Below are 13,074 nucleotides of genomic sequence, written 5' to 3' on the forward strand. Positions count from 1 at the left end.
CTCAATTCCAATTCCTCAAGCTCCATTTTGAGTCATCGCACGCTGCAGAAAAACAAGAAGCAACATGGCGAATTAACGGATCACCATGTTCACGCATAGTACCGAATGTGTCACTTAATTGGGGCTATACTAGGCTTAACTACTCATTTGTCAACCTGTCCTCTCTATGCAAATCCCCTCGCACAAGAATCTCTCTCTCCCCTCTGCATAAATGGCGGCATCTCCAACCGATTTTTCGCAAAGAATCCACACGCTATATATGCGTGCAAGAGGCTGGATCACAGAAGCAAATGCAATCAATCAGAAATCTCATGAATTACGACTATCCGCGGTATTTTATTATTTTATTAAATTATTGCGAATGTCGGAAAATTGATTACAACGCATGGGGAGTGTATTAAAAAGTAATGGCAAGTGGCCAGAAAGGAAGTCCCTGGCGTCGTGTCTCGCAAAACACTGTATAAATATACCGGGGCATTATACACTTTGCTGCTTGAATTAATTGCATCGCCACAGTCGAGGAAGATGGGATTTTGATGAATGATGCCTGCCATGGTTCCCCACTATGCCAGCGTGCAATTCACTCACCACAAAGTGCGTCAATTCGGGAGTATGGAATAGAGCGCACAAAGAACATCCAGCAGCCACTTCCACGACGGGAATCTCCAATTTATTCACAAACTTATTCACAACCTCCGGTGATTTTATTCTTTGTAGTAAAGTGACTAAGAATAAGTTGGATTTCTTGTTTTATTAAGTTTCTAAAGAATTTGCATTATTAAGAAGATATTCTTTGTAATAAGATTCTAGGTAAAGTTCAGAACGCACAGAGAATTGATAAGAATAACGTCTATGATTCAATCTAAGATCGACATGAAAATCATAAAATCAGAATAGGTACTCAGGAAAATACTTTACAGTGATCAATGATCTTTTATGGGTTCTATGGCACTCATCGTCTCCTCAAAATTTCACCAAATAAATAAAGGTAAAAGAAATGAAGATCAGCAACTAACCTGAGATAAACTGGCACCGTGTCTCCAAATCTTGAAGCAGCGAGAATTATTTGACCATCTGTTGCTGCCATGACTGTGGGTTCGTGGAGGGCTTTGCTTGTCTTGCAATGCGACACTCCTGCTTGATTACTTTGTAGCCACAGAGTATCCTAAGCCCCGATCACATTTCGTCCAAAGGGTAGGGTGTATGCTCGCCAGCACACGACTCATGCAAATCTCCACTGATCCGTGTGCAGAACACCTCCGTGGAAATCCAGGAGCTTCACTGCGTCGTGCTCTGAATTTGCAATCAACCTGAGTGTCTCGCAGTGAGATGAAAAGGCCAGGCAAATACTGGAAGAAAAATAAAATAAAATCCCCCCAAGTTAATTAAATATGTTAACACAGCTTACGTGCATAAATTGAAACAATTTAACTTTTTTTTTACTCCATTTGTATGCTCTTGACATTTTTTTTTCCTTGCTCTTCTTTGCCATTTTGAATACAAAAAAAACTTAAAATGTAGAAAGAAAGTGCATCAGATGATGTTTTGTATATAACAAAAACGTTTTTTCTCAACGTGAAGCCATTTTTTTTTCTGTGTAAATGTATATTTCTTTGTAGCTTTTTACAGCATTAAAGTATCATAATAATGCTAGATGGGCAAGTTGAAGAAAAAAATCTCAGAGAAGTTGCTTAAGAAAGCAATTAGTGAGAATTTCACTTTGACCAACAAAAATACAATAATTCAGTGACGATTGTTGCGGCATGTGACGCATCATCGCGTTGCTTGGATGACCTTAACCTCAATTTTCTTTTTACTTTTCTTTTTCTCAAGCGCACCAAGCATGTGCCGGAAGTTTATGTGAGGCTCTGTTGGCGAATGAACCCAGCCCATGTTGTTGCGAAATTTTCATCAATCGACAAAGAGACGATCAAAAGTTGCCGGTTTAACTGTTAAGGGGTTAGTCATTGAGAAAAATCCAATCTTTCATTTCTTCTATGCTTGAATGGAATTTTATTTTAATGACTTTATTGCTTTATAACTGATTCTATTAATAAAATTGAAAATGAATGAAAATCCATTTGATCATCAGTAGCATAAAATAAACAAAATAAGTTAGAAATGTCAACTAATTAAGGTAGACATATTGGACTAATTGACGTCTAGACTGGAAATGTTGTATTTCCGGTTCTTGAACTACTTGGTAGGTTAGCTAAATGTTCATTTGACTATCCAATAATTATCTTACTCAACCAACACTTTTATGGTTAATAATGTTTTGTGTCGTCTTCATAGTATGCTACACCTAACCTCACTTTTACGATCTCAAAGCAATAAAAACGAATAAAACTCGTCATAATCACTTGAATGGTTGAATTTCTTGCATTTCATTTCAATTAAGTGAAATTCGGTTTGTGTTTTTTTCATTTCTACCAGCGAAATTGGAACAATTTCTCTCCGAAGATGCTTTCTTGTTCATCAATTTCACTGCAAGTTTCGTTTACAAACCCAATTAGATTCGTAGCATGAAATGTTTGTTTTGCAAAGCACTGCAAATTTCTGACTAAATTTTTTTTAAAAAGTTTTCTCATGTTTTAGCGATTTCATTTTTCATCTTTTTGGGGGGACTTATTAAAATGAAAAAAAAAAGCTCTGAAATATTGATTTTTTTGTCAATGCATTTCCATAAAGTTGTTTTAATTAAGGCCACACCGACTGCCGCTGATGAGCGGTGCTGAAGGAAAAAAGTCCACTAAAAGCGCGCCATATACATTTTCTTCAGAATTAATGAAGCATCTTGTTAAAAGTACATTTATTTCTTTGGGATGAACATTTCGTTTGGAAGATGAGAGAGAAGAAAGATTGAGAAAACTCCATCTTAATGCCATGATGGAGAAAGAAATGTTTGGAAGGTTGTTGCTTCGTGCGGGAGACAGTGATTTGACCATCAAAAGTAAATTTAATCCATTTTCTTTCATCAACCTCACAATGTTATATGTGTTGGTACTTACAGTGCGGAACGGCACCTCAAGTTACATTCACAAATATTCATTTTGCTCATTTTCTTTTATCCACATTTTCTGCGTGCTCGAGGCGGATGCAAATGAAGAAAATCGAACATCTTCAGCAAATCATCTCACGCATCTTCACTTTATGCTAAACTCCTTTTTTTTCTCGCAATTTCTCAACTTGCGTTGATTGAAGAGAAACCTCAAGAGATGAGAAACATGACGACTAAATTGTCAGTCGCATTTTTCTCCATCATCATTCTTAAAAAATTAAAAGTAAAAAAAAAAATTGCCAAGTTGCAAGAAAAAAAAACACAAGATATTTCTTTTTTTTACATGTTGTGAATTAAAACGCTTTGCTTATTAATTTTAAAAAGAAAAAAAAACGAATCAATTACCAACTCCATCTCAGCTATATATACCCGCTAAGAAGCTTATAAGTTCATGGTGAAAATTAATTTCAATCACTTTCTGATGCGCCACACCTTTCAGTTTTGATGTTGGTTTAGAGAAGTAGAAAAAAAAATTGCCTCAATTTCCGGATTCATGCTGAAATGCGGGAGAATGGATCAATAAACCAGAGTGTGTTTGTTCTTGACCCATTCGCGCGCATTGATTTGGCCGGAAAAGGAGGTGACTTCTGGCACAACACCAGCTGATAAAAACACACTTTTTATAGCCTTTTCACACCTCAAATCACGATGTTTGGATTGCAATTTTGATCGAATCATTTCGGTATGTGGGAAGGGGGTAATCAGTAGGAGGAATTAAAGATATTTCAATAAATGAGAAGACAAAAAATTCATTAAAAATAGGAATATTACGTACACCTATGAGATATTTTATTATCAATTTCCAGTCTTAAGTGCATTTTATTTGAACAACTTTTAATTAAAGTGAAGGGATTTTATGATAAAGTTAAAGTGCAAGGTAAGAATCAGGCGCCATCATTCTCTTATTTATTGACTGATTCTTAATCGAAATTGATAAAACGTTTAAGTAGAAATTGAATATTCTTTTGCTTAAAGTGCGTAGAAATAGCATAAAAATATTTATTTTCACAAAATTCGAATGGACTTCGATTTAAGGAAGAATCTTAGAATTTCTTATGCGAAATTTTAAGAGCTTCAGGTGAGAATTGACTTTTTAAGATAATTTTGAAATCATACTTTGCAAAAAGTTCCTGAGGTCGATCAGGTAAAATTGCACTATTATAAATATATCAACCAGGCGTCTCCATCTAATCTTCTTTGTTAATTTTATTTATAACTAAATGTTTTGACTAATGAGATGTCTAATTTTCCATTAATTGTAAAAAATTTTAATCCTTTAAAAAGCAAAAAAAAACTTATAAACATCCTGTATTAGTCGCCGTTGCATAAATTTAAAGACTTTAACCCTTTAAGGTTTTTTGGGTCATACGCTGACCCAAACGTGAAACATTTTATTTTTTCAATTATTTATGAATGTAATTGTTTTTCCATGTTAAAAATGCATCAAATTCACGCATAAGGGGTCAAAGAAGACGTTCTGAGTGAGAAAAGTTCTCTAAAAAAATTCATAGAATAAAAATCGCGATAAAAGAGCGCATGTTTCAATGTTTTTATGTTTCACGTTGGACATTAAAGGGTTAAAGGCTGTTTTGAAAGAAAAAGGGAGAAATTAAATCAAAATGTTTTTGCTTGTTGGAAAAACAATACGGCAGACAGATGGCAGATTGAGAACTGAAGGAAAAAAGTCTCCCTTTTGCGAATGAAACTTGACTCCAATCATCTGATAATGAGTACAATTTTAAAATTCAAAATGGCAATTTGTATCCAGTTTCAATTTCCGCTTAGGATGATCATATGCGTATGTTCTTGTTCTCCTTGTAGATGCCCTCTGAGTGGTGCAAAATAAACTTCTCTGCGCATTTAATGCTCCGGGGGGCTAAAGGTGAAAAGTGACTTTTTCTTTGTCTGGGTGAAAATGAATCTTCCCTCCTTGGTGTCATGTCGCGCCATTCATGCTTGAAATGGCATATTTAATAACAAAATAATCGCACTGAATCTCATTTCTTTGCTCGCGCGAATTGACTCAACACGATACTCTTGCTCCGGGGGCTTTGCATCTCTTGATCTTCTCCCCTATCGTTCCTATATATGCCATTTTTTGTCGTCTCCCAGAGTTTTCCTCCTGCACAATTTGCATATATGATCTTTTATGATCTTCATTATGATGCAAACATAAATATCCAAAAGCAAATGAGTTTATTATATTGTGTGCGGTGTTTTGCGGATCTCGCGAGGCGGCACACGTGAGGTATGTGGTTAGATGTACTAGAGCATAAATTTTTGTAGTAAAACGTAAAGAAATTGAAACTATTAAATGTGAAGTTTATTTTTATCGTTTCCTCTCTCTTGCAAATGAAATGAAACACCCGGGTTTCGATGGGTTATAGTACGGGGAGGTACGGGGAGGTACGGGGGGGGGGGGGGTACAGAGAGAGGTGCACAGCGAGGAAGGTATATAATAAGAAAAGAAAAGAAAAATATTTAAAGTAAATGATGGTTTTGCATGAATGACTCCGTCGGGATGGATGGCTGACTGAATTGTTGCGCGACCTCAACATTGAGGAGGGAATTCATTGCCTTGAATCTGCCACATCGCATTTGTTTTGTATTCAAATGCCCCTGGGAGACGTGGCGAAGAAGCTGAGAGACGAAGACGTTGATGGTCAGCCGGCCGGCACGGTAAACACGATAAATTCTCTCTTTCTATGTAAAAGGGTATTTGCATTGGCAATGATGAAAGATGCTAAATCTCATTATACAGACACATTCGGTCGATTTATGTTGTGCCCCCGCACTGAGGTCGCCCCAGAACCCGCGAAAATCTCCCGCCCTGGACACACCGAAATTACCTTACGAACACCGCATCACATTGCAAGAAGGTTGGCGGTTGGTAAATCATCTAACTACGAGCAAATTGATTACGCGGAAGCTGTTTATGGTGTACAAATTGTAGGGAATTCTAAGCGATGGATTCCGACCATGAAACTTCATCTATTGTGGTGGCAAAAGAGATGAAATGAATGTGTGCGCGCTTAGCAATTATAGTGCTAATGAACTCCGAGATTTGCTTTCGCAGTAAAATTCTAACTCCACCCTTTTCCAATTCTTTGCTTATTGGAAAACACTTTTTCCTGCAACCTCTCTCCATTATACATATTTAGTACCAGTAGCGAAGCTAGGGAGGGTGTGTTTGGGTATCTAAACATCCCAAAATTTATGTTTCTTTTCGAACATTAATAAAATAAACATCAAATGTTAGAAAAGAAAAGAATTCCTTTTCTACATAAGCCACTCCAAGAGCAACAAAGGGGTTAATCATTATAGAAATTAAATTACTTGAGAATTTTTTTTAGAAGTTCTTTTGCCACGAAAAGTGAGAATTCCTCACTTGTATTTCCCCTCTATATCAGTTTCATTTTAAATTACTTTTTTTTTCAAATAAAAAAAAACAGAAGAAAAAATCCAGTAAATTGTGATGAACTGAATGCCCTTTTAGTCAGGAATGATGACCTCATGAGCCATGTGCAAGAAGGAGAAGAGGAGGATCTCAGAGAAATCACAGAAAGGTGCAGTAACTCACGAAAGGAGCTTTAAATTGGTCAGATGGATAATCAACGTTTTTCAATTTGCAATTTTTTCCCATTATTCCTTCGTCAGTTCCATTCAACTGAGAGCGATGCCTGAGATCGTGATTACCAACCCCAATCGCCTCCCCAAGTCAATGTGAATACAAATTGCCTTCTCACGGTGATCCTTCGTCTTCGTCAGCCACATTGGAATCATAAATATTTTGGGGACAATTGCATTGACTACAGAGCAATTGGCATTCTTTTAAGTTTTTTTTTGAGGTCACTGACCCCCTTTAAACGTTGGGGATTCACTTTCATCTGCAATTCATTCTCAAGAAAATGGAAGAATACACCGAGTTTGTATAGACATATGTATGTATATATTTCTTTTTCTCACCAAAACCAATTCTAAAGAGAGTTGCGCGTTTTTCGCTCCGGTGTACGACCACCCAAGAAGCGAAAAACTCTGTAAATTGCCTCGTTGTCAGATCGAATCTCACAGGCTTTGGCTATTCTTTTTCCATTCTTTACTTTTCACCTCGCTTTTTGCTACACATAAAACCATTTGGATGTCACCCAATGAATGAAACACTAAATTCAGTGTCCGAGAAATAAATGGCAGATGGGAAGTGATAGTGAAATTCTATATATAATATATAGGATACCAACAATCAGGGAGGAAGATGCTGCAATTTTGATTCATTGGAGATTGTAGCACTATCAGGGGGTGTATGCCTACCGCACTGTATAGGTACTTTCACTTCCATTTCACTGACCTTCTTATATACGGTGAATGTTTGTGAAGGTCGTGCAATGGTGCCATGGTTAAGCAGAAGAGCTTTATTAATGCCTTCCTCTGTATGAAGCTTCTGAAGTTTAATTTAATTTACACCGATTTATTTTACACCGATAGAGGCATTTTAAATATTTTAGGATTTGGTATTTTCCATGTGCTGCATAATTATATTTTTTAGAAGTAATATGAGATTCTCCAACAATTCGTGTTGTCAAAGTTACATAATATTACAAAAAAGAATTTCAAACGCTTAAGATTTTCCAACATATACCTGAGTAAAAGAAAGATGATTTTTTTTTCATAAAAAAATGTTTAACATCAGGTAGGTACTAAGGACTTAATATTTAATTAATTTAAAAATAATATGCACTTTTAGCTACCTTAGCCGAGACACAGTTCGTACTGTAAAAGAATAACTTTGGTGTGTGTTCTATTTGAGAATTCTTAAGAAATATTAAAAAAAAAAAGTCTCCCTAGAAATATTTTCTTTTCTTATGTTCTGGGGTTAATCTCATATTTTCATGAATGTGTCTTGATTGACTAGATTTTTTATAGCAAGAATCAGGTGCATACGGGAAATGAGGGCGCTGTCTGTTAACTTTATAGCAATCAGCAATTGATCTTAATTTTTTCTTTCTTTCTGAATAAAACAATTGAGAAAGTTAAGAAGTTTGTATTTAATTCACTTCTTATAAATATGAAACGTAAATATGTTTTTCTATTTGTCACAATTCCTATTAATGATAGCAATATTTATAAATAAATAATACAAAATATATGACATTTAAATATAGATTTATGATTATATGGTACAGAGGCGAAGCACGTGCTTTAACCTTTTCTCTGAATTTTCTTATTTGACAGATTTAGATCATTTTACAAACAATCTCATGAACTTTTCAATGAATTTACTTGCAAGATGATTGTTGCTTTTGCGGTATCTGCCGAAATATCTCAAAAATGTCATTAAATGCACCAATTACGTCTTCGGGTACAATAGCATTGCAATTTCACGTAAATGGTATTTGTCGCCAAATCACTTTTACTTGAGAATTTTGCGCATGAAAATGTGGAGAGATATTTATCAAATTGTAAAGACGTCCATTTATGGTTTTATTGGTGAAAAGGTGCTCAATTGTGAGGCATACGATAGAGATCTCATGTGTGTGTGATGCAGAATTGCGGTAATTGGTGGCATTTTTGGCAAAATGTTGTGAATTATCCGTGTGTTGGGTGTGGTGAATGTTGTTGGCCCCTCGCAATAGTCAGATCCTTGGTAAATGCGACTTGCTGGAAAGTGTTAGGAGTTTACAACAAAGGGCCAAGACTTTCAGTGTCTGGCGGCCACAAAATGACAATTGGTGTGATCAAGAGAAGTTTTCTCAGGCAATAAATGGGCCCTGCTGCGGCATAAGAAACAAACCATGAGATTGTTTCGTATTTATATTGTGTGGTGTTTGTTATAATAAAAGAGGAATTGGTCTCCATCTCTTTTTCTATTGTTGAATATTAAATGCACATGGTATATTATTATTTATTGTAATAATAACAATAACATACATAGCATAATGTTTCAAAAAATGCGACACACACTTTAGAGAAGGTGGAAAAAATTAAGTTCTGCTACTCTCACATCTTTCTCACTACCTATATGTCTTCTTGTAGGTATAATTTTCTTCATTTGAATGTGGCATCTTCTTTGCGGCCATAGAGGGTATTATTACCACTATATGTAGTTTGAATAGCATTCAATATAACTCTACTGTTCTCAGCGCACTATGTGTAGAGAGAGAGGATCTATTATATACCTTCTTTCCGCTATGGAAATTTATTCATGGAGCAATATCGTCTGCAAGATGACAAGAACTAACAACATCCATTGAAGTTTGTTAAATGTGTCTCTCCGTGTCTTCTGAACCGCGCGAGCCTTTATTCTGTGGGAATTCACCTCATCCCCATTTCCCCTGACCTCCACCGTATAAACACCCCCTCCCTCCCATGTATACTGTACGTATACATAGTCTCTTCCTGTGCAATGAAGCAAATTGCGGATTTAGAGGAAGATTATGTCCGTTAAAGACACAAATCGCGCACTCATGTGCCCCGCGGAGAAATTACCAACATTTTTCACCTTCCCTGATAAGACACAAAAATTATCTCAAGGTGACTCCACCGATCCGACTTATGGTTGCACAAACACCACACGGATTATCTCTCAATTATCCGGGCGAAGTGGAGGTGCAAAAATAAGCTCAGCGCGTAATTACAAGCCATCACATCTTGCAGCATTTTCTTCATTCGCTCATGCATCCCCAGTGCCACTAGAGCCAGTTTTACAGAGCCTAACAAGCCAAAGTATTGTGCTTCGGGTTTCTTTTGCCATACAGACGATCTAATAATAGTTTCTCTCTTGCATGGAAAGAAGGTGGAGGTGGACCTCAAGAACTTCTTCTATGTGCTTCTCTTTTTTCTCAAGTTCTTGCAGCTGCCGTTCCCAGCATACTTGCACTGAGAAAACAGAGGTAATCACGCAAAATCACTAAGAGAGTTTCTAGATTAAAGATTTTACTTACGATTCACTATTCAGCAAATATTAACCTGCTCATAGAGTGAGTACCCTAAGATTGGCAGTTTGAAAAAAACATGAAAAAAATTTAAAAAGTTGATTTTTGAACGTTATATGGAGAAAATGTCAAACGTTAAACAAAATGTTAATAAAACAAACAAAAAAAACTAATGTAGAAAATAAATTACAATTGTTAGAACAGAAATGTCAAACGATAAGAATAATTTGAAAAGAAATGTAACCAGTTGGAAAAAATGTCAAATGTTCGGATAAACGTTTAACAGTAAAAAAGAAATGTCAAATGTTACAATCAAAAATAAAAATTTGTTCTATATTTTTGGATTCTCTGAAATATGATAATTTGTAATAATTTCTTTTTAAGAATAAAACTTAACTAAATAATAAATTTTATTCAATCTAAAAATATTTTTTTTCTATTCATTGATCTTTTGGTTTTTAATTTTTTAAGTTTTCCAAAATATTATTAAATTTAAAATATGAAAAATAAATAAATTTCTTGACGTTTTTTTTAACTCTCAACACTAAACCAAAGGGTTCAGGTCATAAGACCTGTGTAGGACCGCCATACATCATTTCTTGTCATTTTCGTGAATGGTTTCTTATCTATTTATTTTAATCTTCAATCTTTCATGCTATCAACTCTGTGATGGCTTCTATTGTGTCTTATCGGGTGGAAACGTTCGAAAATAGCACTCTTTCTAATGACCCATCACACACAGAGAACTATTGAGGAATTTGATAATTTTCAATTTCATTGGAAAGCCCCATTAATTTTGATAATACTTGTATTTATCGATGGGGAAATTTTCTCATCAGAAAGTCAACCTTCGCGCGAACATCTCGCATATAGTTAAGCTCCGTGTGCAGAAAAAAAAGAAGAAGAAACTCGTGTGCAATTTTCTATTTATTCTTGAGTGGTTCTTTTTGCCATATATATTCCAACCATAATCATCCTGCGGGCGGGGGCAGGTGGGAGAGTTGAGAAGAAATCTCTTGATGGAGTCTCATGGTTAAACATATAGAATTTGCATACAAAATAATAACACATGTTGTGGTGTATCTTTTCATATGAAGGAATTCTTTCAGTGAAGCTGGAAAGATTCTTCAATATGTTGATTTGTTACTTTTTCACATTAGGCCACTTTTTTCCCTCCCTTTTTTGTACCTGGTGCGCAATACACCACCATAAGACGAGCTATATAAACACGTGGAAAGCGCGATGCTTCTGAGGAGAAGCAATTTGTCCGTGTCTCGAATACAATGACCTTTCTTGATTATGTTATTTGTTATTTGAATTTTACTATTAAAGTCGCACACAAGAATGCTGCTCCACCGCCACAAAATGGCAAAGATACGGATGGTGTAATTCGTCAATTTTATGCTTTATTATTGCCGTTTAATTTTCTGCCAAGAAAATTGAGCAACTGACCAGAATTATATATACTCTGTGCCCCGTCTGTGCCACAGCGAGATACTTTCTGCTATATGAGGGACTCTTCGATCTTGGCCGCGACAGAGATTTCCTCCATCGATAGTGTCTCATGTACATCATGTTATTTAGTCTTTTAGGAACATTTTTATTTTCGATGACCCCCCAAGATTAAGCGTCGTGATTGCCAATAGAGAGACTCCACCGCGTAGACCAATAAACTCTGTCACTCGGTGAGGAAGTGGACACACAAAAAAGCAAGACGGGCGTGATTGAGAATTTTGAGAGAAGTAAAATTTAACCAAATCCAAAGAGAGGTCCCAAAGAACAAAAGAAATCACTCACAAAGATCGAGATTCCGCCAATCAAAGTCATTTCGATAGATTTTCCAATTTAGAGTAGGTACCACGTATATATTTGAAACATCTGGTTGGGCGCGAGCATTTGAATGATATGCCAAAAAATCATGTCGATTAAAGCTAATTTGGTCGTAAATGGTCTTGGACTATTTAGGAAGATGAACCCAATTTAACGTTTTTGGTTTGAATTGATTGTGAAATTATAAACGTAATTTTTGCTTCAGACAGTCTAATTTTTTTATTGCTAAACAATTTAATAGCACTCCACTAGAATTATCTGAAAAAAGTCCACAAAGATTTGTCCAAAAATGTAAGAAAATGACGTCATTGTATTTGGTAAGAAATAAAGCTAAATTCAAACTTCAAACTTTCCTGAAGTTAAAACGAGTTTTAAGTGAACGAAGGTAAACGATCGATATATTTATCACATCGTTACAATTTTCATCTCAAAAATATAATAATAAAATACATGATAGTCACCATCTTTCAATTGGATCTCCCATGCATTGCTATGCTGCTATGCAACAAATTTCAATTGACTGCTGAGGAGGGGAATATATGGAGTTGCATGGGGAGTTGCAGATGGTCTCGCGGGATGTTAAGTGCCCCGTGCAAGTCATCAATTGTGGGTGTCGGGAGAGGTCTCTCACAGCTCTCTTGTGTGGCTAGAGGGTCCCCATTTTCGATGGTGCATGACTTCCTCTTTGTGCCGCGATAGAGTGTGTCCAATGGCGGAAAATGTGTGCACAGTGTCATGCTCGTTATTGCTCTCTCATCTCCCTAATCCGGCGTAGTCGATACACCTAAACTTAACGGTACAACCGCATTTCACATCGCGAACGGCTAAAATACACGCACTTGATACTATTCCACCCAAAGAGAGTGCAGGAGAAGGTAATTTACTTCACCATCTGTCTTCGTACCCGTACACCCCGTGTGGACTGCAACGGGCCCCGCGTCTCCGTGTAAATATTGGACCTAATCAAGCGGAATCTCCCCGCGTGTGTGCGCGAGGCAATGAAAAAAAAAATGAATTGAAACTCGCGCGAGATGTTTGATGGATGCGCCTCTTGATGAAGGTATAGGTCAAATGTTATGTAAGATGGATAAAGAGAAATAATCTCACACTACAAGTCCTCCAAATCAATCACGAGACACCTAATCAATGCGAGAAATCTCACAACATTTCCTCTATATAATATTTTCCCCATATCCACCGAGAATCTCAATAAGGTGTGAGATGTTATTTATGGTTAAAAAAAGTCGAATAATT

The 13,074-nt window shown here is 36.2% G+C and overlaps 1 protein-coding gene across 2 annotated transcripts in view; it reads right to left on the reverse strand.

Annotated features, from left to right (window-relative positions):
• LOC129793127 (uncharacterized) overlaps nucleotides 1–13,074 on the reverse strand; it is a 67,911-nt gene that overhangs the window by 10,339 nt on the left and 44,498 nt on the right. For both annotated transcript variants that reach the window (XM_055832779.1, XM_055832780.1), the window contains exon 3: nucleotides 1,017–1,349. In XM_055832779.1, coding sequence (XP_055688754.1) covers nucleotides 1,017–1,087 — 71 coding nt within the window. In that variant the 5' untranslated portion in view covers nucleotides 1,088–1,349. The remainder of the gene's footprint in view (nucleotides 1–1,016; nucleotides 1,350–13,074) is intronic.

The sequence above is a fragment of the Lutzomyia longipalpis genome, chromosome 3, assembly GCF_024334085.1.
Source record: "Lutzomyia longipalpis isolate SR_M1_2022 chromosome 3, ASM2433408v1".
In the NCBI taxonomy this organism is placed as follows: Eukaryota; Metazoa; Arthropoda; class Insecta; order Diptera; family Psychodidae; genus Lutzomyia; species Lutzomyia longipalpis.